The sequence below is a fragment of the Coregonus clupeaformis genome, unplaced genomic scaffold (genome assembly GCF_020615455.1).
Source record: "Coregonus clupeaformis isolate EN_2021a unplaced genomic scaffold, ASM2061545v1 scaf2601, whole genome shotgun sequence".
Lineage (NCBI taxonomy): Eukaryota > Metazoa > Chordata > Actinopteri > Salmoniformes > Salmonidae > Coregonus > Coregonus clupeaformis.
This window is the reverse complement of record NW_025536055.1, coordinates 362-26,999: the sequence shown is the minus strand read 5'-3', so window position 1 is coordinate 26,999 and position 26,638 is coordinate 362. Positions and strand designations below refer to the sequence as shown.

Here is a 26,638-nt window from a genome sequence, read left to right as displayed (position 1 = left end):
AAGAGGGGTTCCGATCAGGGAAAGTTGAGTTGGGGTTCCGATCTGGGAATGTTGAGTTGCGTTTAACAATTTCTCCAGCTCAACCTACTTGTAGAGCGGAATTGAACAGCGTGCAGAGTGACTCTTATCGTTCATATAAATCAAATCAAATTGTATTTGTCACATGCGCCGAATACAACAGGTGTAGACTTTACCGTGAAACCCTTTCCCAACAATGCAGTAAAAAAATCTGCTAAATAAAAAAAGTTAATAGTAACGCAATAAAATAACAATAACGAGGCTATATACTGTGCAAGGAGTACCGGTACCGAGTCAATGTGCAGGGGTACGAGGTAATTGATGTAATATGTACATGTAGGTAGGGCTAAAAGTGTCTAGGCAATCAGGACAGATAATAAACAGAGTAGCAGCAGCATATGTGAAAAGTGTGAATGTGTGAGTCTGTGTGAGGAGTCAATATGCATGTTTGTGAGCATATATAGTGTGTGTGTGTTGGAGTGTCAGTATAGTATGTGTGAGTGTGTGGGTAGAGTCTGAGTGTGCATAGAGTCAGTGAAAGAGAGTCAGTGCAAAAAACAGGGGGTCAATGCAAATAGTCCAGGTAGCCATTTGATTAACTGTTCAGCAGTCTTATGGCTTGGGGGTAGAAGCTGTCCAGGAGCCTTTTGGTCTCAGACTTTGCGATCCGGTACCGCTTGCCATGCGGTAGCAGAGAGAACAGTCTTTGACAATTTTTAGGGCCTTCCTCTGACACTGTCTGGTATAGAGGTCCTGGATGGCAGGGAGCTCTGTCCCAGTGATGTACTGGGCCGTACGCACTACCCTCTTCTTCAATTGTGAAACTGCTCTGCTACTTTAGGTACACTGCTTCAACCAAGCTCAAATGTCGGTCTATTTCACCTTCAGTCAGATAGCCCTAAAGAATGTAGCAAGCAGGTAGGGATGACCAGGATATTCTCTTGATAAGTGCGTGAATTTGACAATTTTTCTGTCCTGCTAAGCATTCAAAATGTAACAAGTACTTTTGGGTGTCAGAGAAAATGTATGGACCAAAAGTACATTATTTTCTTTAGGAATGTAGTGAAGTAAAAGTTGTCCCAAAAAACTACTTAAGTTGTACTTTAAATAATTTTTACTTAAGTACTTTACACCACTGAACTCCAAGGTATCCTTGACTCAATCTACATTTCCTCAGCCTGTTTGAAGATACTGGCCACTTGCCAGCCACATGCCATGCCAGCCACTTAACATAATATTATGCTCCTCATGGTGTCAACTAAGTAGACAAAGGTGTGCCTGTTGTGTGATGCAATAAAAGAAAGACAAAATTCAAAAAGGTTTTAATATAATCTTTTAAATTCATACCGGTAATCAGGAGTGACCGCCCATTTCTAAAACAAATATTCTCTGAGCCTCACTTAGCGTATAAAAACATAGGCAGGTTTACTCAGTGGATTTGTGGCTGCATGCTGAGGTTGTTTGCACATTGGATAACAAAGACTGGTGCATGTGTGTCAATCTGCAACTTATACACTGTAGAATTGGAGGAGATAGGGGTTACAATTAGTATATTCCTGATATAGAAAAATAAACACATTTATGTATACAACCAACATATCACCTGTAGAATAGTTCAGCCTTTCTATTTAACTTTTCCTCTCCCACAAAAAGCTACAAAACAGGAGCTTGATATAAGACGTGCACGCACGCACGCACACACACACACACACACGTCCCATTTCACAGACTCTGACCAAAAATATACGTCCCCGAACAGATAGGCCGGGGTGACAAAAATTCCCAGACCGATTTCTGGTTCCAGTTCACCCCTGATGTGAACTCATGAAAACTTACTCATCAGAACATGAGCAGGTTACAAACAGAAATATGCAATACAACCAAACAATACAAATGAAACAGCAGATTTGACACTACATTTGAAAAATATTCACTACTGAACTTCCTGAACAAACACATATCATCATAGTTGAATCTGGATACGGATGTCAAAACACAGAGACAGACAAAATATATATGTACTGTTCATTGACAGTGTCAGTTCAGTATAAAAATAAACCAAAATAAAGAGCATTTTACAATAGAATTCAGAGTTGAGACTTGTGAAAATTACAAATAAAAAAATCTCTCCACATGCTCACACACACACATACACTTTGAGGGAGAAACAGACAAGATATAAAATGCACCAGCAACTGAAGAGAACTGTAAGCCTCATCAATAGTATCAATAGATTAGGACTGGTAAAGGCTTTTAATGGATTTACATGTTGTTGTCAGTATATTGTGGTGTTGTGGCTGGTCTTGTGTGCCTGACTCATAGGAGACACTATGTTGCGGCAGGTGATGGAGCTGATCTTCTCTTCCTGCTGTGACTCTAGCACCACTATGTGGGCACTGGAGTAGCTGCACTCCTCACATGTACAGCTCATTGCAGCTCCTCACAGCACCTATCCCTCCCTACCCCTAGGACTACAATATGGTAATAGCTCTACCTATCCAACTGTTTCAGATGTACATAAGTGCCTAGGTGTAGTGGTTGATTTTGCCTTGAGCATCCCATTCATTTCCTTTCCTCAACCCAAGCCATCTTTACTCGCTCCAAATGTAGCACAACTCAACTTTTAAAAACACATCCACTGCCGCTTCAGTAGCACAGATCAAAAAATATATTCCACGACATCATTAAAGCTTATAAGCCAGTAAGGGAGGGCTGCTCTCCAGGATAAGTTGCATCACCTAAATTACTTCCTGTTCAGACATCAACGAAGGGGACGCGATAAAAATAAAGAGTATGAAAATTATCAAAAACTGTTTGTTCATCAATTCAGCTTCTACTACAAGACTCCAAAAATAGACCACTTCATCTGTTTGTTAGTCCTCAAAAAATTGTTTTAAAAAAGTGTTATTTTCTTTCTTTAAAAAGGCCTGTTCATGTGAGCCTGATTACCCATGGTTCATAGGTCAAAGGTTGAGGATGGGGATGTCGAAGAGGTCGCAGAGGCCCTCGCTCTCATCCAGGTTATAGATGTAGTCATGGTCCCCCGGGGGAGGAGAGAGGCGGAGGAGTGGAGAGAACACTGGCAGAGAGAGAGGGAGAGAGTGGGATAGAAACATGAATAACTGGAATCATCTAGTCAAAGTAAAGGTGGTTATAACATAATCCGTTTTAGACTCACCTTCTGAAGCCATAAGTTCCTCTAGTAGATCTGCACTCACCATCTCTACACACACACAGAGAGAGAGACAGAGAGACAGAGACAGAGAGACAGAGAGACAGAGAGACAGAGAGACAGAGAGACAGAGAGACAGAGAGACAGAGAGACAGAGAGAGAGAGAGAGAGAGAGAGAGAGAGAGAGAGAGGGGGGGGTGAGAGAGTGTCTGCTGTACACATAAAGATACGGTTTATCATTAACTTACAGTGGGGAAAAAAAGTATTTAGTCAGCCACCAATTGTGCAAGTTCTCCCACTTAAAAAGATGAGAGAGACCTGTAATTTTCATCATAGGTACACGTCAACTATGACAGACAAATTGAGAAGAAGAAAAATCCAGAAAATCACCTTGTAGGATTTTTAATGAATTTATTTGCAAATTATGGTGGAAAATAAGTATTTGGTCAACTACAAACAAGCAAGATTTCTGGCTCTCACAGACCTGTAACTTCTTCTTTAAGAGGCTCCTCTGTCCTCCACTCGTTACCTGTATTAATGGCACCTGTTTGAACTTGTTATCAGTATAAAAGACACCTGTCCACAACCTCAAACAGTCACACTCCAAACTCCACTATGGCCAAGACCAAAGAGCTGTCAAAGGACACCAGAAACAAAATTGTAGACCTGCACCAGGCTGGGAAGACTGAATCTGCAATAGGTAAGCAGCTTGGTTTGAAGAAATCAACTGTGGGAGTTAATTATTAGGAAATGGAAGACATACAAGACCACTGATAATCTCCCTCGATCTGGGGCTCCACGCAAGATCTCACCCCGTGGGGTCAAAATAATCACAAGAACGGTGAGCAAAAATCCCAGAACCACACGAGGGGACCTAGTGAATGACCTGCAGAGAGCTGGGACCAAAGTAACAAAGCCTACCATCAGTAACGCACTACGCCGCCAGGGACTCAAATCCTGCAGTGCCAGACATGTCCCCCTGCTTAAGCCAGTACATGTCTGAAGTTTGCTAGAGTGCATTTGGATGATCCAGAAGAGGATTGGGAGAATGTCAAATGGTCATATGAAACCAAAATATAACTTTTTGGTAAAAACTCAACTTGACGTGTTTGGAGGACAAAGAATGCTGAGTTGCATCCAAAGAACACCATACCTACTGTGAAGCATGGGGGTGGAAACATCATTCTTTGGGGCTGTTTTTCTGCAAAGGGACCAGGATGACTGATCCGTGTAAAGGAAAGAATGAATGGGGCCATGTATCGTGAGATTTTGAGTGAAAACCTCCTTCATCAGCAAGGGCATTGAAGATGAAACGTGGCTGGGTCTTTCAGCATGACAATGATCCCAAACACACCGCCCGGGCAACGAAAGAGTGGCTTCGTAAGAAGCATTTCAATGTCCTGGAGTGGCCTAGCCAGTCTCCAGATCTCAACCCCATAGAAAATATTTGGAGGGAGTTGAAAGTCCGTGTTGCCCAGCGACAGCCCCAAAACATCACTGCTCTAGAGAAGATCTGCATGGAGGAATGGGCCAAAATACCAGCAACAGTGTGTGAAAACCTTGTGAAGACTTACAGAAAACATTTGACCTGTGTCATTACCAACAAAGGGTATATAACAAAGTATTGAAAAACTTCTGTTATTGACCAAATACTTATTTTCCACCATAATTTGCAAATAAATTCATAAAAAATCCTACAATGTGGTTTTCTGGAAAAAATTATCTCAATTTGTCTGTCATAGTTGACGTGTACCTATGATGACAATTACAGGCCTCTCTCATCTTTTTAAGTGGGAGAACTTGCACAATTGGTGGCTGACTAAATACTTTTTTCCCCCACTGTAATTACCTGAAATACAATGCAAGGGTCTGTTTGGATACATTTAAATAAAGTTTAAGACACGATACACATGCACACACACATGCAGTCACAAACAGTACCTTTAGCGGGGTCAAACATGTCAGAAAAGTATTTGGGGAAATCCAGCACTGAAAAACACAAGGCACAATATGAACACCATACAAGCACACAAGAGGTTGTTTTTATATGGTAGAGCCCTTTCACACACCGTTTTCCTGTGTACATTTATTAAACAACCAAAAATAAAACAGCTTGCACACACACACACATTTCTATATCAGGCAGGCATTGTACATCATTTGTTGCCACACAGGTGCTTCCTGTGTTACAGTGCATTGGGCATAGCCAGGGTTTTAATGTAAAAAAACAGTGGTCGGAAGTGTGTGCTTACTAAACAGATAAACAATGTACGTTACGTGTGTGTTTGTGAGAGACCGTTGGAGTACTAGCCCAGTGCCAAGGTTTATCTCCCACTAATAATTTAATTATTTTATCAAAATAATTTAACATGCGTTTTTGCAATAATCACTGATCTGGCATTCAAATCAGTCTATGAAAATTGCCTTTTTGTTACAAATTTTACCAGAACCATGCATAATGCACATTCACTAATAATGACTAACTTCTTGTAGCAGGCATTATAGAACATTTACACAGGTCTCATAAACAAATTAGACAGCTAGCATAACAATCGTTGACTAAAATGCTGCTAGCGGTACATGGTACCGCAATGCGCGTGTGACAAACTGAGCAGAATGAAATGTTAATTGATACTCCTGTTTTAGTAGTGTCTGCTCTGCGCGCAATTTGAGGAGTTGAGACATAAATAGGGTACCGTTAGAAAGTAAAATAATTACAGTAAAATAATGTCTCAAGGTATTTCGGTGTCCATATGACCGATTCTGTTGGACCAAACCTCAAATGCAAATAGCGAGTTGAAACCCGCTTGTCAGAGAGGAAGAAGTGATCTCTCATCTTTGTTGTTGTGAGTGGCAGGGAGAGGGGCTTGGTGTGTATGTGTAAACAGAGAGGAAGAGGCGAAGTGAGAGGTTTGACAAATGTTGACAAATGTTTCACAAATGTTTCCCTCGCAAAAATCTGTCCAAAATAAACCCAATGCGTTTCTATGGGCTTATTTTGGACCTAAGCTTGTCACCTTCCTTCCCACCTTTGGGACAACGACTCCCATTGTTAGGGAAGAGACATTAGCATATTGTCATTATATATAGATCTCTGGTGTAAATGGGAAGAGGCACACAGCACAGAAGGAGCGAAGGAGACGGGACCAAAAAGACAACAAAAGGACATAAACACTATTCTGAGATACAGGCATTTGGAATATTGCGCAAAAACATAAATTAGAAATTCGATATATCGCCCTGCCCTAGTCTGTGTGCCAAAGCACAAGTGACAGTCAAGGATCCTTGCTGGCTGTACGTCCTGTGATGGGTTGTAAATCATCAAGGGCCGGCTGCAGAGCATGCAACTCTGCTGTCCTCAGAACTGGATAATTATTCAATGATTCACATTTGTACCTAACCTTCCTCTCTTATTAGGCCTAGGCTTCTATACGTTGTATAGGTAGGTTGTAGCCTGCATTGCTAATAATAGGCTATGGAAATAGGCCAACTCTACACATCATTTCTTTCATAAGCTTTGTTCAGCTGTAAGGTTTGTTCAAACAACTCGTTGGATTTTTCTATCTTGCTTTTGTTTGTTCTACATCTCATTATTCAAAAACAAGCTACAACTTTGAGATAGCCTAGAACGCCGTTAGATCATGAAGTAGCACTGCGGGAGAAAGCCAGCATGCATAAAAACGTAAGTCATATTCATATCAAATGGAGAGAAGAGACAACATTTGGCTTTTAAAATAATTACACACCTGTGTCCGCGATAAAAAATTAAATAGGCTTCGGCTATAGGGCCCAGATCATCCAACATTGAGAGGAAAAAACTAACATTTTCTGACTGGACATTTTGCGGCACTTTGGTGAAAATCTTAGCTCTGTCTAAATTGTTCTCTTGCATTCTGTAAATTGTTTGTAACATATTTATTGAAATAGGTTATGCGGTCAAGTTGAAATAGGCTATACATCATCTGTCGCATCACAATGTCGTCTCCGTCGACGCTGGCTGCCAATCATCATCAATATCCGATACTATCGTAATATCGCCCAACCCTATTGCTGCTACCACACAACATGCACACGCGCACACACAGATAAACTGAATTCTAACTCACAGTCAGATGAATCGGATTTGATTGGTTCAAAGACAGTCGAGTTGTTGTCCAATGAAGCAGAAGACTGGAGGGACCGGGTATCCAATGGTGGTTGCTGATCAGGGTTTTCAGTGCTGGGGGTGTCTGGTCAGGAGAGGGAGAGAGAGGGAGTGAGCGAGAGAGAGAGTTATATGGACACAGAGGTGGACATGGGACAATTCAACGATATTGTATTGAGAGTTTAGCAGACCATGAGAGATATAACAGTGAGGTCACCTGATGGCTTAGCTGCTGTATTTTCTTTAGGCTTGCCGGTGGCCAGACTCTGGGTGGTCTTGACAAATGTGTGGGTGGGTGTGTTAGTGGCAGTGGTTGTGTCTGCAGAGGCTGCAGCAGACTTGGCGTTCTGCAGCATTTCCTCAGGGGGCGGGACTGGCAGCACCATGGGGGTGGAGTTAACTGGGTCCTTGTTGATAAGCATTACATCAATGGGCCCAGAAGTGCTCTTCAGATGGATCTGATACCTCCTCTGACCGTTTTGCACCTAAAAGTGGAGACAAACACACACAGAAGACTGACACAGACTGACTAGGGGGAGGAGGAGGAGGAGGCAGAAACTAATCGAACTTACAGCTTCAGGTATGGGCACCTCCAGCTGCGTACCAGAGGGCGCACGCACCGCCAAGAGGGTATCATCTTTGAAGCAGCTGCAGATGTCCTCATGGTTAACATAGGCCAGAGTTGGTCAGAGTTAAGGTCAGACACGCACCTTTACACTTAACAGAGTATTATAACAGTGTTAACGCTGGCAAGTGTATCCTCTGCTATTGTACAGACAAGATGGAGCTGCAGCTCTTTTCTATACGTTTCTAATGGTGTGGACTGTGGACTGACATGGATACCTATGTAAGGTTAGGTTGAGGTAACAATTTAGATGTTGGTGTAGGTATGAGTATGTGGGTACATAGTAAGGATATGGACTATTGTGTGTGTCCTCGGTCACGTTCTTGATGCTTTGTTGGACCCACACCCTCTGCTGATCCAGCTCACTTTCCCTCATATCCAGATCTTCAAGCTCCGACTTCAGGTCAATCAGCCTGTCACCAATCTCCCTTGTGTTACAGCCTGGCCCAACTCCCCTTAGACAGAGAGTGTAGAGAAATGTAAGCACATACTGCATGCATACCTACACACATACAAGCGCGCAAACATACACACACTTACTCACTTCCACTGAATACTGTTCTTGGACTTCTTCTCGATCAGGCCGATGCCCTCCAGCACATTGGTGATGTCATAGATGCGCCTCTTCTGTCTGACGGCCAGGGTGTCTGCTGCCTACAAGAGCAGGAAAAACAACATTACTCACAACGCAACTGTCAAAGGTCACCCTCTCTCATCAGGAGCAAAATAACTTAATGAATGATTTTAAAACGCAAGCACCCAAATGTCCCTACCAAGGCTATTCTCCTTAGGGGGGGTGCATCATCCAGCGTGGGGTTAATAACAAATCACAAAGGTCAGAGCCTGTGAGACTGAGGCCTGTCAACCAATCACTGGATGGGTCATAGCCCTGGTAGCCAGTAATAGGAGAGGTCACAACCCTATGTGCCTATCAGAGGGGGGACTAAACAATGCGGACAATAATGACAGACCGTGACAAAGCCACCCGCTGAGCGATGAGACACGGCTTGTCTCTCTTTTACACACACTCTCTTTCAGTGTTTTACCCTCTCTTTTATTTCTCAAACTCCTTACTGACATTAACCTAGATAATGTAACCGTTTTACACTTAGTTTTATATTAGAGTTCAAGCTTCTATTTTATTTTAGAGTATAAATCATCACGATCGCAGTGCATGTGTAATTGCCGGCTTTTGGCCGATAAAAAAAATGAAATGCCGATAAATACAATTGTTGCTGGTCAAATTGACTGGGAGAAAAAGCAATCCCATTACAAAATAATACTTTTTATTCATTGATTGAAATATCAGTTGATGGAAATACATTTGACCGTCATGCTCATCGGTCTATAGGTTAAAGCTGCAATATGTCACTTTTTGGGCAACGCGACCAAATTCACATAGAAATGTGAGTTACAGATCTGTCATTCTCATTGAAAGCAAGTCTAAGAAGCGGTAGATCTGTTCTATGTGCGCTATTTCTATGCTTCCTGTTCTTAAGTTTCGTTTTTTCATCTTTTACTTTCAGTTTTGTACACCAGCTTCAAACTGCTGAAAATACAATATTTTTGGTTATGGAAAATATATATCACAGCGGTTTAGATGGTAGAATGATTCTCTACACTATTAATTATATACTTGCTTGTTTTGTCACATAAATTGAAATTAGGCGAACTATTACAATTTTTGCAACCAGGAAATGGTGGATCGATTTCTGTATCGGGTAGCTTTAATTTACAACATTTAGTGGAATTAAATTGGGACGTGTGTATTTTCGTTATTTGGAGCGGAAGATCCCTTGTAAGACAGCGCTAGAGCTGCTGCTGCAGATCCTCAGCTCGTTGCTGCTGGAGTGTCATTGCGCAAGAATTCTAAATGCAATCACGTGTTAAAAACTGTTTTGATGGCCATGATTAAAAATAGCAACTATTTTTTTATTTCTCAACTGGTAATTGAAGCATGCCTCCCATTCGCCATTTAAAGGGATACTTCAGGATTTTGGCAATGAGGCCCTTTATCTACTTCCCCAGAGTCAGATGAACTTGTGGATACCATTTTAATGTCTCTGCGTGCAGTTTGAAGGAATTTGATAACTAGTGCTAGCACAATTGGTAACTAGCGTTAGTATAATGAGTGGAAGTCTATGGTATCTGCTAGCATGCTAGCAGATACCCATAGACTTCCAGTGATTGCGCTAACGCTAGTTAGTATTGGCTCGCGAAACTACCTCAAACGTCCTTCATACTGGACACAGAGACATAAAAATGGTATCCACGAGTTCATCTGATTATGGGGAAGTAGATAATGGGCCTCATTGCCGAAATCACGAAGTATCCCTTTAAGCATTACACAGTTAGTCTACACCTGTTGTTTACGAGGCATGTCACAAATGTTTCTAACGGAAACGCTGGTGTTTGTGTCTATGTCATATTCCACAGACTGCATCTCCTCGGAGTTTGTTGCACATCTGTTACAACACTATGCAGCAATATCAATTTCAACCAAACCAGGCAGTCCTTAGACTTATATAGGTCATAAGATTGCAGACTTTGCGACGACACTAAAACATAAACAACCCATAGCTAATAATTCTCACACAGTCAAAAGAGATGAAGCCCATCATCACTCACTACTTTGAGATCGAGCACCCCGTCTTTCGCTTCCTGCAGCAAAGTAACGAACTTCGTGGTGAGCAGTCCGAGGCTCCTCTCGTGTCTCAGAGACTGGGGAGCATCGGGACCTTCCAGCTCGGTTCGGCTCACCTCCAGCTCCATAACCACTCTGAATTGTTTGGATGAGATAGTGAATGGGAGGTTTCCCTAAATGCTGTCGTGCACTGGGCCTATGCCCTCGACCGTCCTAGTCCTGTGCAACCGCAGGGAGAGTTGCAACCCTGGGAAAGCTGTGCCGACTACGGGGTCAGTGGTCGGTCCAGTTCGTCTCCCCGTGAGCCAGAACACAGTAAGCAGCCATCCAGCAATGAGGTCCTGTGCTGAGCCGTTGGAGGCGGGCTGAAAGCTGGGATGATTTGAAGCGGAGGGAGCGTCTGCAAAGAGAGGACACCACGGGAAAGTGAAACGAAAAATACATAACTACTCACTGTACCATAACCTACTGTATGCATTGCACACGGATACGAAGCTACAGTAGAGTAGCTAGCTATATATCTTACAGTTGCTACTCCAATTTGATTTGATCAGATTGTTTATGAGTGCAAAATACCTAGTTAGCAGTAAATGCAAGCCGGTTTCGATTAGACCTCCGCCACTGGATTGGCAACTTTGGCCAACCACCTAGTTACTTTAGCTAGCTACAGTAGTTAGAACAACAAGGTAACTAACTAGGTAGTTAACGTTAGGTATCTGATACCAGCTGAATGTTAACGTTAGCTAATGAATCAATAATGTACATTAGGTACATGCATATAACTATAACTAAAACAACGATGGCTAGTGGCTAACCGGCTTCCATCAACTAAACGTTAGGTGGCAAGAGATAACTACCGTTAGCTAGCTAGCTAACTCGCCCGATTAGCAGCAGACTAGCTAGCTACAGTACAGTACCTAAATTAGCTATCTCCTTTCACAAAAGTCGTGATGAATGGATGTGTACTTACCAATGAGTTAGTGAGGTATCATCAAGGCAATATTCCAACATTGGAATGCTGTTCAAATTGAGTTAGTTTCATCGATATAGTGTATGAAGCAAGCAATATAACGTTAGCTAATCACTCAGGGCATTTATTTAACTAATATTCGAAAGGCTGTTTAGAAACTCGCTCCTACTGCATCTTTCATCCAACAGAATCAACCATTTTTCTTCCTGTTCACGAATGCCTCGCGTACAGCGAATTTGACAGCGAACGAAGCAAGAAGCAGCGGGTCAGATCTTCATCTTAGCCAATGAAATCACGTTAGCGCTAAGGGAGCGTCGCACATAAAGGAGTGTCATGATACTGTGCAAAATGAAACGATATTGTAGTGTACACTAAGTGTACAAAACATTAAGGACAGCTGCTCTTTCCATGACATAGACTGACCAGATGAATCCAGGTGAACGCTATAATCCCTTATTGATGTCACTCGTTAAATTCACTTAAATCAGTGTCGATGAAGGAGAGGAGACAGGTAAAAAAATTGTGTGCCATTCAGAGCGTGAATGGTAGTAGGTGCCAGGCACACCGGTTTGTGTCAAGAACTGCAACGCTGCTGGGTTTTTCACGCTCAACTGTTTCCTGTGTGTATCAAGAATGGTCCACTACCCAAATAACATCCAGCCAACTTGACACAACTCTGGGAAGTATTGGAGTCAACATGGGCCAGCATCCCTGTGTAACGCTTTAGACACCTTGTAGAGTCCATGCCCCGACAAATTGAGGCTGTTCTGAGGGCAAAAGGGGGGGGGCAGGGGGTACTCAATATTATATGTTTTGTACACTGTTTTGTTGACCCAGTGTCTTGGATAAAATACGGTATTAGAATGTCTTTCAGAACTATGTCAAGATGACATTCACATTTTTGGGACAATGTAGAGAATGACCAATAACCCATACATCCACAGACAAGATTAACAGTAGACATCATTTTTACAAGTCAAGGACTCTTTTCCATAACTTTGCAAAGCCCCTATCCTCTATAAGTCACTCATGTGTAAGGAGATTCCCTAAAAACATGCCACTTCGATACAGCTACAACTTTTTCGTAGCAGGTCACTAGAATTAACGTAGCAGGTTAGAATAATTAGGTTAAGGTTAGGAAAAGGGTTAGGGTTAGCGAAAATGCTCTCCTAACATTCTACAAAAAAGTCACTTGTATTGAAGTGGTGGGTTTTTAGGGAGTCCCCATGTGTAAGATTGAAATGACCAGAAATCATGGGTACCAGAAACCCCCCCAAAAAAAATATATATTTTATTTTATTTCACCTTTATTTAACCAGGTAAATTCCCCACAAGGATAGTAAAACAAGGAAAATTCTCCCTCGTGGGGACATCTCCCAGGTCCCCAAGAGAACAAAGCCTATTTTAGGCATAGGGGTTAGCTTTAGGATTGGGTTTATAATTAGGGTTAGGGTTGTGTGTCTGTGTATTTGTGTGTGTGTTTGTGTGTGTGTGTGTGTATGTGTGTGTGGCAGTCTTGGCCTTGTACTTTAGACTGACAGTGTGGCCTTTGGATTGTAATGTAATTTGTGGATTCAAATGAAGTATTTAAAATGTGTGTGTTTTTGTGTCTGAATGTGTGTGTGAGTGTGCGCATGCATGTGTGTGCTATACCTCTGCATCCTACCACTGGATCAGAGGCTAGAGGTGTGATGGTCAAACACAAAATGACAGCCTGACCTATTTCTGTCTACCGTGGTTATAAACCCACAAAGAAGCCTTCCTAGGAGGCCCAGCCCATACAGAGAAGACTGGAGTGGGACAGCCAATTGGGGTAGCATCCCCCTCACCCCAATTCAGCATGGAGGCCAAAATGTGGCAATGCTTCAAGAGGCAGGGGCAGCACAATGAAATAATATGGTACTATTACCATGGTAGTATGGTATGGTACTATTTAGTTCACTTAACAGATTATTTTTATCCAAAGCAACATATATATAACAGAGTTCATTAAAAAAAATGGAACCCACGTTGTTGACATAATATGGAACAGTTATGGTCAGAGTATTGGATCAAGCCAAGGTCGAAGTAATACCCTGGTCTGTGGGTCACATTGGAGAGACAACCCGTGATCCATTGGTTGTGTGTGTGGAAACGGGGTGCATTGGGGGTCAGGGACAGCCTTATGCTATGAATGCACAATGAACAACATGAAAGCCCAAGCCGCTGTGCTGTCCCTATCCAGTGTTGGGGGGAGGGGACGACGACATTGTTTGACAGACAAAAGGCTAACGGTGCCCAGGACACCCCACAGTGCATGTGGCCCCCCAAGGGACAGAGGATGAGGGACTAGGGGTGAATAAGGGTATCTGGTGAGTACACCCAACCAGATGCCCCCTCTTCTCCTTCCAAAACCAAAACTAGAATTTCCCACCTAACATCCCCATCCTAAAGAGACAACAGCACAATGAGAGGGCCTCTTCCTCGCAATAAAACAAGAATGAGCCGGAATATAAAGAAGGAGAAAAATTAGAGAGTGGGTATAAGGGAGGGGATTGAAGGACTGAACGTGATTTCTATGATCTTGTAGGAGCTGATGATGGGTGACTAATATTCCAAGACAGAAGAACACAACACACCATTTGTCATACAAGACATGTCATACCTCCCCCCAATTCCATTTAGATTTTTCCCAAATTGAGTTTCTCTGTTTTATTTTTCCTGGTTTCGGATTCAGTTATTAACTCTCAAAATTCAAATTATTTATAGAGAAACATCAAACCTATATCTATATACAAACTCCAAGTAATGTATTGGGTAAACCAGCAATGTTTCAGCATCACCGTGCCTTCTTCAGGGTAGACTCAGTGAAATGACGTAGCCACGAGCTGCACCGGAGATATTTAAATGAGAGAGATGTCACACAGTCACACACAGTATCTGCGCATGTGCATGGGTTCGCTTTACACTGTGTACAGTATGGAAGCCAAGGGACCAAAACAGCGAAGAAGTTGAGCCTCACACTTCAACGCTCTTAGTTGTTGCTGAAATTGACCCACTATGCTGTTTACTTTCTGCATCTATGTCACATCGCTGAGTCTACCTTTAATAATGCTGCATTCACAACCTCCTTCTTCTTCAGTGGGGTTTTAGGGAGGTCTACATCCTGAAAAGTTGTATTGGGTTAGGGTTAGGGTTAGGCCTACTCAGGCCTACTCAGAAAACAAAAGGGGGAAATCCAAAACGGAAATGGGAAAACAAAAATGTATAACGCCCTCTAACGTCCGAAAACAGTATACAAAACTAAAAATACTCCGAGCCCTACAAAGATCCGGGGACCTGAGAGGATGCCAATGCTCCTGCCAGTACTTCATGCAGCCGTTCACCCTTTACATCCCTCACTCCCAAGAATCATTCAGCTGCAGCTACGATGATAGTAATCCTTCCGAGTTCTTAACCACTCCTGTAGTGCAGTTTATCACCATAACAATAAATGCCCAAAAGTCCATATTTTTCATGATAAAGGTATCTGAATCCTGCACCTAGTTGCGTTCATAACCAAGTGGGAAGGTGGTTTTCGGCAGTTAAATGTAAGAGGCAATCTATTCATATGGTTTTTTAACACTTAAATTTGTTTACAAGCATGATAGCTGTACTTTTAGTTTATGGTTGATGCAGCTTTTTGGCCATTAGCCAATCGCCGTTTCTCAACGAGTTCAAAGGACGTGGATGCATCCAAATGGTATTCACGACTTCACAACTGGTAATTACCACCTTCCCACTTCGTTATGAACGCAGCATTAGGGACTTGAGCCAAGCCCCCCACACCTGAGAAGCATTGGGGTTAATGAGCTGCCCCTGCACAAAGGCAGCCCTGAGACAATGTTCTGCAGATTCAAGTCAGCAACAGGGGAAGACAGGTGCCACAGCCCCGCAGCATCCCAAGCCGCGTCCTCAGAGCATGTGCAGACCAGCTGGCTGGAGTGTTTATGGACATATTCAATCTCTCCCTATCCCAGTCTGTTGTCCCCACTTGCTTCAAGATATCCACCATTGTTCCTGTACCCAAAAAAGTGAAGGTAACTGAACTGAATGACTATCGCCCTTCTATCATCATGAAGTGCTTTGAGAGGCTAGTTAAGGATCATATCACCTCCACCTTACCCGACACCCTAGGCCCACTACAATTTGCATACCGTCCCAACAGATCCACAGACGACGCAATCGCCATTGCACTGCACACTGCCCTATCCCACCTGGACAAGAGGAATACCTATGTGAGAATGCTGTTCATCAACTACAGCTTAGCCTTCAACACCATAGTGCCCTCCAAGCTCATCACTAAGCTCAGGGCCCTGGCTCTGAACTCCTGCAACTGGGTCCTAGACTTCCTGACGGGCCGACCCCCAGGTAGTGAAGGTAGGCAACAACACCTCCGCCACGCTGATCCTCAACACGGGGGCCCCCACAGAGGTGCGTGCTCAGACCCCTCCTGTACTCCATGTTCACTCATGACTGCGTGGCTATGCACGTCTCCAACTCAATCATCAAGTTTGCTGACAACACAACAGTGGTAGGCCTGATTACCAACAACAACGGAGACAGCCTACAGGGAGGAAGTGAGAGCCCTGGTGGAGTGGTGCCAGGAAAATAACCTCTCCCTCAATGTCAACAAAATGAAGGAGCTGATCGTGGACTACAGTGGAGAGGGTCAAAAGCTTCAAATTCCTCAACATGCACATCACAGAGGACCTGAAATGGTCCCCGTACATCGACAGCGTGGTGAAGAAGGAGCAACAGCGCCTCTTCAAGCTCAGGAGGCTGAAGAAATGTGTCTTGGCCCCAGGTCCGTCATTATGGTCGGGCCTTAGGGGGTCTGGCCTGCCCTACCGTACCTCCTTGCCCGTCCAAATCAAATATTGAAATATAAGATTCACTTGTAAAAATGAAGTGAAACTTCAAGAACCTTTCAAATGAGGGCCAGGTTGTCAGGATGGGCAATGTACTGTATACACATTAATTACAAGTAAGTACCCCTCAAGATACACTTCATTTTAACTAGCAGAAACCTGTGAAACACCTAGTAATTACATGCAGATATTACATGTACTCTGTGTTGTACTAGCGTGTTTATCCTCCCCCTTGGACCAGAAGCTTTAAAATTAGGCCAGGTTTATCAGGATGGATAGTGCATTTTATAAGTACACATTAATTACAAGTAAGTACCCCTCAAGATACACTTAATTTGAACTGGCTAAATCCTGTGTAACACCTACTAATTACATTGTATTTAGGGAAACATGATGTACTATGCTTGAAATAGTGTGTTTTTCCTCATCTGGGATGACCAAGTTAACCCAGATGGTACACTTTATTTTGGTGGCAAGTGCTAGCAATAACATTGAGTGGAGATTTATTTTCAACAGTGCACATTCATGGGTAAGTATACTGAACAAAAACATAAACGTAACATGCAACATATTAAAAGATTTTACTGAGTTACAGTTCATAGAAGGAAATCAGTCAATTGAAATAAATTCATTAGGCCCTAATCTATGGATTTCACATGACTGGGCAGGGGTGCAGCCACTTGGCAGCCAGGCCCACCCACTGGGGAGCCAGGCCCAGCCAATCAGAATGAGTTTTCCCCACAATAGGGCTTTATTACAGACAGAAATACTCCTCAGCACCACCCCCCTCAGACGAGGTGAAGAAGCCGGGTGTGGAGGTCCTGGGCTGGCGTGGTTACATGTGGTCTGCGGTTGTAAAACTGGTTGAACATACTGCCCAACTCTCTAAAACGCAGTTGAAGGCAGCTTATGGTAGAGAAATGAACATTCAATTCTCTGGCAACAGCTCTGGTGGACATTTCTGCAGTCAGCATGCCAATCCCTAAAAACTTGAGACATCTGTGGCATTGTGTTGCGTGACAAAACTGCACATTTTAAAGTGTCCTTTATTGTCCCTAGCACAAGGTGCACCTGAGTAATGATCATGCTGTTTAATCAGCTTCTTGATATGCCACACCTGTCAGGTGGATGGATTATCTTGGCTAATGAGAAATTCTCACTAACAGGGATGTAAACAAATTTGTGCACAACATTTGAGAGAAATACGCTTTTTTGTGTGTATGGAAAATTTCTGGATGATTTTTTTTCAGCTCATGAAACATGGGACCAACACTTTACATGTTGTGTTTATATATTTGTTCAGTGTAATTAGAGCCTATTGAACATAATCTCTCGGACACCCAGCGCATCCACGAGGGGTCACAACCTTTGTGACAGATGAAGCAGATGAAGCTGAGAAAAAACAAAACACTAAGTTTGTGAATTTAGTGGAAACCTGCCTATTTGTAACAAGCATTGTAACAAGCATTCATTGTTACACCTTTGAAATTACAGACCGCAATTACTACCAGTTGTTATTAAACTAACTATTGGTTGTTACAGTTAACTACAATACTTGTTACAGTGTAATTACACATGTAATTACACTGTAATAAGGACCCCTTAAAATGAAGTGTTACTGATTTAACCACAAAGACCAGGGAGGTTTTCCAATGGTTTGCAAAGAAGGGTACCTTTTCAGATTCAGATTCAGAAAACTTTAATGTCCTCAGAGAGGCAATTCATTTTGCAGCAGTCATAAAACACATCACATATTATTATTTGTTATAGTGAAGGACGTTTACAAGCAAGTATAGGCTGGGTAAGTGCAATTTCATAATAAAAATGTCAAAATGGGCTACATGTTAAAGTGCAAGTGCTAAAGTGCAATTAGTCCAACATTTTGTTAAAGTACAGAATTGCACTCGGAATAAAAGAGTACTTGGCACTATTTTTTTTTACCTTAGGTAGTCTGTACCTGCGGCAAGAGGGAAGGAGCTGAAATTCGGGGTGGAGTGGGAAGAGTCAACCGCTATTTTATTCGCCTTCTGGAGGTAGAAAGATGACAGTTGTTGCTGTTGCTGCCCCATGATTTTCCCGCAAATCCTGACTATCTTGGCCAATCTACTTTTCTGTGCAACCTTGATATTCCCAACCCAGCAGGTCAAGCAGTAGGACAGAATGCTCTCAATTAATGATTTATAAAAGAGAACCATGATGGTTAGTTCAACATTTAAAAAGTGCAGTTTCCGGGCCTCCCGAGTGTTGCAGTGATCTAAGGCACTGCATCGCTAGAGATCCTGGTTCGAGTCCAGGCTCTGTCGCAGGTGGCACCCTGGAAACTGGCTCCGGCAGCTGTCTGTATACAATATGTATAGTACCGGTGAAAGAACACTGCCCTGTGGGGTTCCCACTGAAGCAGTGCGCACCTCAGAGAGTGCCAACTCATACCTGCTGAGACCTATCAGACACAAAAAAAAAAAAAAAAATATCGTTAGGAAGTTGGTGATCCCCATGTGATAAGCATAGCATCAAGTCCGAAATCTCCTCTCAGTCTGTCCGCGAGGGTAAACGGATTGGTTGTGTTAAATGCAGTAGAGAAATCTGCGAACATGATACGCACATGGGTTTTGCTGCCCTCCAAATACATGTACACCAGATTTAAGAGTGAGAGGATGGCATCATCTGTTCCTCTCTCCGACCGGTATGCAAACTGGAGGGGGTCAAGAAAAACTGGTGAATGGGTAAAGAAAAAAGCAGACATTGAATATCCCTTTGAGCATGGTGCAGTTATTAATTACACTTTGGATGGTGTATGAATACACCCAGTCACTACAAAGATTCCTAACTCAGTTGCTGGAGAGGAAGGTAACTGCTCAGGGATGTCACCATGAGGCCAATGGTGATTTTAAGACAGTTACAGAGTTTAATGGCTGTGATAGGAGAAAACTGATGGATCAACAACATTGTAGTTACTCCACAATACTAACATAAATAACAAAGTGAAAATAAGGCCGTATCCGGCACGCCGAAGCACTTCAATCCGGCCCGCGAGACATTTTTTTTAATGTATTAAATATTATTATATTTGAGTTACGATTTTTGCCCTAAAATTACTCATTCCATGATATACAAACAACCTCCAATAGATGGCGCTGTAGCCTGGCAGCGCGCTCTGTATTTGGGCCTACAGTCAGATTCAGAATGTGCTCAGTCATCATAGGCACGTCATTGCTTGATGACTTTTGACGTGAAAATGAGTGCTACTGTTGATAAAACAAGTTTACTGGAGAACGGAGACCAAGTAGAGACTTTCGGACACGGTGGATAATTGTATAATATGAGGCAGTTTATTCAGAGGTAAAGATATCTGTAAATAGCGTGCACGGACCCGTTCGTCAACCTCGTAGGGAGATATCTGAGAGCGCGCCCCTAAACATTGTGTGCTGACATTTTATACAATAAAATAAAGTAGGTTGATTCTAGGAGTTCTGATCTTCTGATTGGTCCTGATGAGTTGGTCGAGGTCACTTCCATTGCATTGGCTCTGAGTCGGGTTGTCTGTCTTCAGATGTTCAGCCTAAAAGAAGGGATTTTGTGTGTGCGTGTGTTATCAGTAATAATGTGTGTGTGTGTAATAATGTGTGTGTGTGTGTGTGTGTGTTTTGGGAAAATGTTCAGCCGAAGAGGGGATTTTGTGTGTGCGTGTGTTATCAGTAATAATGTGTGTGTGTGTGTGTGTGTTTGTGTTTGTGTGTGTCATGGGAGAACTCGTGAGTTGGAAGGACTGAGAGACCTATGGCGTGGGTGTTGTTCTTAGCCACCTGCTGACAAGGCCGACAAGATAGAAGTCTTTGTCCATTGTATTAAATCCGAAGGCCTAACACAAGATGGGTCATGCACAAAATTTCAGCCAGACCAAGCTATAACATAATATATTTACTACGACAAATCCCTCTCTTCACGTCTCCCCCAGAGACGTGACCAAGTAACAGTAAAGAAGGAAAACTTAAGACGTGACACAAGCTAACAGTGTAATTGGCAAAATAGGGAAAACTTTATCAGAAGATAAAGTTTTACATTCCCCCTCTTCACGTCTCACAAGAGACGTGACATAAAGCTTAAATGCTGCAATTTGGCAAAATAGGAAAACTTTATCAGAAGATAAAGTTTTACATTCCCCCTCTTCACGTCTCACAAGAGACGTGACAAAGCTTAGATGCTATTCATCATCCAGATATCCTTGGTCAGCATCGTCAATAGCAAGCAAAGGAAACATCTGACCGTTATCTGCAGGATGCGGATCAATAGCGGTGGTTATAATCCTGGTTGTCAGCGTCCCGTATGCATGGAATGCAACAGCATCCACAAAGCACTAGAATTGCAGCAAAAACAGAGATGGATACAAGTATAGAAGAAACAAGCGTTTTTATATTTACCACAACGCATCCATCCAAGAGTCCCACATTGAAGTATCCACCCCTGAGTGGCTCTTCATTTTGCCATTAAGAGTTCAGTAACCCTTCCAGGGCGACAGTCAAGCTGCCATCTGTGGCTGTATTGTTGGGGAATAAAGGTACAACATTGTTCACCAAACATAGCACATACTCCTCCTTTTTCAGCCAGGAGCATGTCGACAGCAATACGATTTTGGAAAGCCATGAGAGAGGTCGCAGCCAACTGGCCATGCACCGCCTCAAAACCTTGTTGTGTCCAATTTCCTAATTTTTGAACATTAAAATGGACATAATTGATTCTGTCAACATTTTTATTAATTGTGCACCACCAGCAAAATGAAGATTCAAAACCCGCGGCTACTTGGTCAATCAATTTATACTCATCTGGTACCCCCTAGGGACCCCAATTGCATCAATGTAGGTTGGGTCCCCATGAGTAGGGCCCCACAGCGCGCCTGGTCCTGGTAGGATTTAAGTCAGACACATGGGTCACCAGCTCCTGAACACCTGTTGGATACACAGAAATTGGTAGCAAAGAGAGACTAGTGCACAGGTGCCTGTGGCATTTCCAGGCAGTCCATCAAACAGATGAACGCCTCCACACCACCACCAGACATCAGCCCTGGAAACAGGTATAAACTCAGCATTAGGCGTATAGATAAACCGACACCATCCAACAGGTACCATACCCAACAATGGTAGACCTTTCGTGAGATTAACACAGGTAAAGTTAGCTCTAGCCACCTGATAGGAAAAAATTGGTTTCTTAGTTGCTTTAGTAACCAAGGGATGAACTACGTCCCATAGTGTACAATTGGCGGAAGGGTTGTCATGTTTCATGACAGACAGGGAAGCATTCTGGCGTAATGGCGGCAGGGATAATGCGAAGCAATGGCCGTGCCTCCATACAAACCACACAACTCTGATGAGTCACCTTTGCCGCTTCCTCAGTCAACAAGAGCCAGTTGTTAGAAAGGCCGGAGACACCTGTAGCGGTCAGGATTGCATCATCCAAAGTAGGTGGAGTGGTAAGTAAAATAATAGAATTATTCTTATTACCATTTTCATTAATAGCCTGTGCTTTTGTGTTATTAATATGACAAATTCGAACCTTCCAATAGACTGGTGCAGTGGTACAGCTTACATAAGGAGCAAGTCTAAAGTCCTGGCAGCCTAATGCAATACCAGGATAGATAGTAAATTTGAGTCCTTTAGAGTTTTTTGTCAAAGTCAAGAGTTTCCTCCATTGTTTTCCTAATGTAGTGGAGGTGCAACTGGACCAGTCATAATTAGTCTCACATACCAAGTTTGTCCAAGTCCAATCGCTCATGGGTGTCCCCACTGTCATATACCAGTCCCAGTCACGGTAGTAGGTCAGTTTTCTGAAGTCTACCCACGGCACTGTCGCAGTAGTGGTAACATTAAAGGGTATACATAATGTGGTGCTTCTATACAATTGTCTGGGCCCACAGGAAAGGGGTGTTAGAGACAACTTGTCGTTTATTTACGTGGTGGCTGTGTGGCTTACATTCTGATCTGGGCTCAATGTGTCGGAGTGCAGGTTGATCGGACGTATGGTTGTGGCATTGAATGTGTCGTTAGGTTTACTAGTGGGTGTAATGGGTGTCTGTGTCATGTGCTGTACTGACCAGAGTATGATTCCTAGAGTAACCCCAATAGTTACAATCAGCAAAACAAGGAGTGGAGCAGAGCACCCCAGTCTCTCCCATGGTGGTCTGTCCTCCTCTGTCTTTCCCCTCCAGTATCTGAAGATGGGAGTCTCCTCCACATATTCAGATAGTGTTGGTGTCAAGAATTTGATCAGAATTTAATGTGATTAAATCACTTCTGACTTCAGTCAGGGTTCTGGAAGGAGTTGGTGCTGGTGTACAATGTGTCAAGTGGTGCCAAGGTGCGCCTGATTTACCCTTGACCTGGACTGAGTGTGAAGTAACCTCCTTCACTTCGTACGGTCCAGTCCACCTGGGATCTTGCCACTTTCTCTTGTGAACCTTGATCCTTACCCAGTCGCCAACTTTTACCTTCAGCAGCGCCGGATCTCCCGTCAGCTCCCCCTCTTGGACCTTGTGAATCTGTTTGGAGAGAGCTGCAGAGAGTTCCGTTAGTTTTCTCACATATTCAGACATTACAATTTGTTGTACATCAAGGGGCGGGCATATGACCTCCCTCCCTTGGTGGACCAGGCATGACTCTACCAGTCATAATCTCATGTGGAGAGAGATGGGTGCCTGCTCCTGGAGAGGCTCTCCATGGCCATCAACGCCAGGGGCAGAGCTTCAACCCACGTCAACTTTGAACCTGCACATACCTTGGCTATCTTAGCCTTCAAAGTTTGATTGGCGCGTTCTCCACGAGGCCCTGAGATTGCGGCCGTACACAGACCCAAACTTGTGCACAATGCCGAACCTCTCCTCCACCTGTCTCAGGTGTTGGTTACTGAAATGGGACCCGTTGTCGGATCGAATTTGTCTTGGAACCCCATACCTTGGTATGAGTTCAGTCTGCAGCCACTTAATGACCGACCTAGCATCCTCACGTGCTGTTGGTATTGCCTCAACCCATTTGGAGAATCGATCTACCATTACCAATAAGTACCTTTTCCCATTAGTTACATTATCAGCCCCCATGTCAGTGTAATCTCATGCTAATGTCCTGAAAACATGCATTAGGTACTGGGTATGAACCCATGGGTGTTTGGAAAAGTTTCTTTTGGGTTGTGGCTGCCACAAATGCTGCACTCATCACAAAAACAAGTCTGTCATGTCCTTAATGTGTGGGTGCCACCAAATATGGGGGAAACCTTCTGTAAAGTTTTGAGTTTCCCTTCATGGTGTGGGCCCTATGAGCCTCACGTATCAGCTCGGGACAGAGATTAGCTGGGGGCCACCAACCTGCCGTCATGGCATCTCCAAAGTTCATCAGGTCCCTTTGGTGGCTCCCATCTGTCCCCATACCGAGTGCTCATACGGGCCCGCTGTGAATTGTAGTTCCTTTATGTGTTGGTCTGTGAGTTCTGTTCTAGCTGGTTGAGTCTGCAGCACCATCTGTCTTGGAGTGTAGCCCCCAGCTTTCTTGGCTGCTTTGTCAGCTGCGTCATTTCCCTCGCTGACTTTGTTCTTGAGTTGCTGATGTCCTTTGCACTTCATGATGGCCACCTGCTCAGGTAGTGAGACTGCTTTTATCAGTCTCTCCATTTGTGCCTTGTGTTTGATCGGAAGGTTTCCTGTTGTGGTGAAGTTACGTCTGACCCATTGTGGTCCATCTGTATGGACTGCTCCATGAGCATATGCTGAGTCAGTGTAGATGTTCACAGTCTTTCCTTCAGCCTTTTCCAGGGCTTGAGTCAAACCAATGATCTCAGCTAGTTGGGCTGAGGCAGGTTGTGGGATGATGTCTGATTCCAGGGTCACGTGTGACCCGTCTGGAAGCTGCTGTACCACTGCATATGCTGCTATGTTCCCTTCTTCTCCTCTATAGCAGCATCCATCGGTGTACAACCATAGATCAGGATTGGTAAGGGGTTGGTTTCCCAAGTCTGGTCGCAGTTTCAGTTCCTGTGCCGCCCTCTCTTCGCAGGAGTGTGCCAACCTTCTTCTGCATTGAGTGCGTCTACCATGTTTTTGTCGGGTGTTGACAAAAGTAATGTGTGATTGGGTGCATTTATTCTGGATTTTGTTCTTTCTTTTCAGCGCTGAACGTGAATTCCTTGCTCATCAGATATGCCTGCAACCCCATGGTGCGTATGGATTTCCAATTTGTGGCACATTACCAGGTGGGCGGTTTTTTCAATAGCTTTTGCCACTGCAGCCACGTACCTGGAACATGTTGTCTGACCTGCTTCAATATGGTCCAACTTAGAGGAATGATACATCAGTACTCTTCTCTCCCCCTCTTGTTTCTGAAAAAGGATGGAAGAAGTGAACCCTCCTTTTCAGAAACATCAAGATGAAATTTGTTTTTGTAGTCGGGTGCTGTCAGAGCTGCTGCCACCGAGAGATCGGTTTTTAGGAGAGCAAACGCTGTTGATGCTTCAGGTGTCCAGGTAAGTGAGGAGTGTAAGTTTCTTGGTCCTGCTTCTCTCACTATTTCTCTCAGTGGTTCAGTCCTGGATGTGTAGTCAGGGATGTGGTACGGCTGTATCCCTGTCAACCCCAGGAAGGACAACATGCCTGACACTGTGGTGGGACGTGGATGATGGAGTATGGAATCTCGGTGGGATTTCGAGAGACCAGCACCTTCTCCTGAGATTTCTCTGCCAAGGAAAAGGACAGTTCTGCGACAGGACTGGACTTTGCTCATTTTGACCTTGTAGCCTTTGACAGCCAAGAAGTCAAGTAGGGTTTTTGTCATTTGTAGACAGAGATCAGATGTGGGAGCCCCCAGCAGAAGGTCATCTACATATTGGATGAGTATCACCTCCTTCAGGGATTTTCAATTCAGCCAGGTGTGTCTTTAGGATATGATTGAAGATTCCGGGAGAACACCTGTAACCCTGTGGAAGAACCGAATACGTATACTGTTGATGTTCATATGTGAAGGCAAAGAGAGGCTGTGAAGCCTCATCCAGTGGAATGCTGAAGAAGGCATTAGCCAGATCCACAACGGTGAAGTATTGGTGTTTTGGTGAGAGATTACTCAGTGTAATGTGAGGGTCAGGGACAGGTAGGTCAATGGGTGCAGTGACGTCGTTCACTGCTCGGAAGTCTTGTACCATCCGGTATGTTTCGCCTCCTGCTTTCAAGACTGGTAAGATTGGTGTGTTCCATGGAGACACAGTGCGATATATGACACGAGCTCCCAACAACCCATCTATGGTTGGTTTGATCCCCATGGTCTGTTCAGGTTTCAGACGGTACTGCTGTTCGGTAGATAGGAATTTGATCAGGGTTGAGTAAGGTGATGGTGACTGGTGCCACCTGTAGTTGTCCAACATCAAATGGGGTGTGTGTCCATATGCCTTCATCAATGGTGGAAAGCAGTGCTTGTGATGAGGGGGTGGTCTGTGTGAAGGTTTACCATGGTGTCTTGGGAGCGTCAAACGTTCAGGAAGGCAATGTTCCTCTGTGTCAACTGTCATAAACCTCCACATGTTCTCAGTGGTGGCTTTGGTTATTCCTGGGTTTGGGGTGGGTTCCCACTGGGTTTGGATGCTCTTCTGATCATAGGCCCAAGGCTCCTTGCTTCAAAACCGTTTCCAACTGCCAGTGTAACATGGGGAGCAGATTCTTCGCCCAGTAGGTACCAGGATTTCAAATGGGAAGGTAGGATAACCGAGCAGCCACTCCTTCCTGTCCACACACTATGGTACAACATCTGATTGTTGGTGTCAGGTGCATCATGTTTTCATCCCAGTCATCGGTATATGGGTTGACATCATTATCAGTCACATTAAGTGTACAGTGTATTTCAGCTGAGGAGTCTTGTATGGGTGAAATGTGTAAATGAGTTGTCTCAGCTGGTTGAACTTGAATTGAACCTCAGGGGTTCCTTGGCCGGATTCGATGCACTTCAACCAGTATATTTCTTGGGTCAGGGAGAGCACTGGAGTTGGGATGATGGTAGCATCAGCACTCTAACTGGATGAACTGGTGTGGAGGTAATGGGATCAATGGAAACCTCCCACACCCTTTTCGGTAAGGTAGATTGAACATTTCAGTTTGCACAATAGGTCCCTTCCTAATAGGTTGATTGGACAGTTGGGACAATATAGGAATCTGAT

The 26,638-nt window shown here is 43.7% G+C and overlaps 1 protein-coding gene across 1 annotated transcript; it reads right to left on the bottom strand.

Moving 5' to 3' along the window:
- Nucleotides 1–1,328: 1,328 nt before the first annotated feature.
- LOC121558003 (transcription factor E2F4) lies at nt 1,329–11,807 on the bottom strand. Its single transcript, XM_041871488.2, has 10 exons — nt 11,574–11,807; nt 10,588–11,003; nt 8,504–8,613; nt 8,253–8,414; nt 7,907–8,015; nt 7,552–7,819; nt 7,297–7,419; nt 5,132–5,179; nt 3,197–3,241; nt 1,329–3,097 (listed from the first exon to the last, which is right to left on the bottom strand). Exons 2-10 carry the CDS (start codon nt 10,729–10,731, stop codon nt 2,982–2,984), a joined length of 1,125 nt encoding a protein of 374 aa, XP_041727422.1. The 5' UTR covers nt 10,732–11,003; nt 11,574–11,807; the 3' UTR covers nt 1,329–2,981.
- Between the last annotated feature and the right edge of the window lie 14,831 nt (nt 11,808–26,638).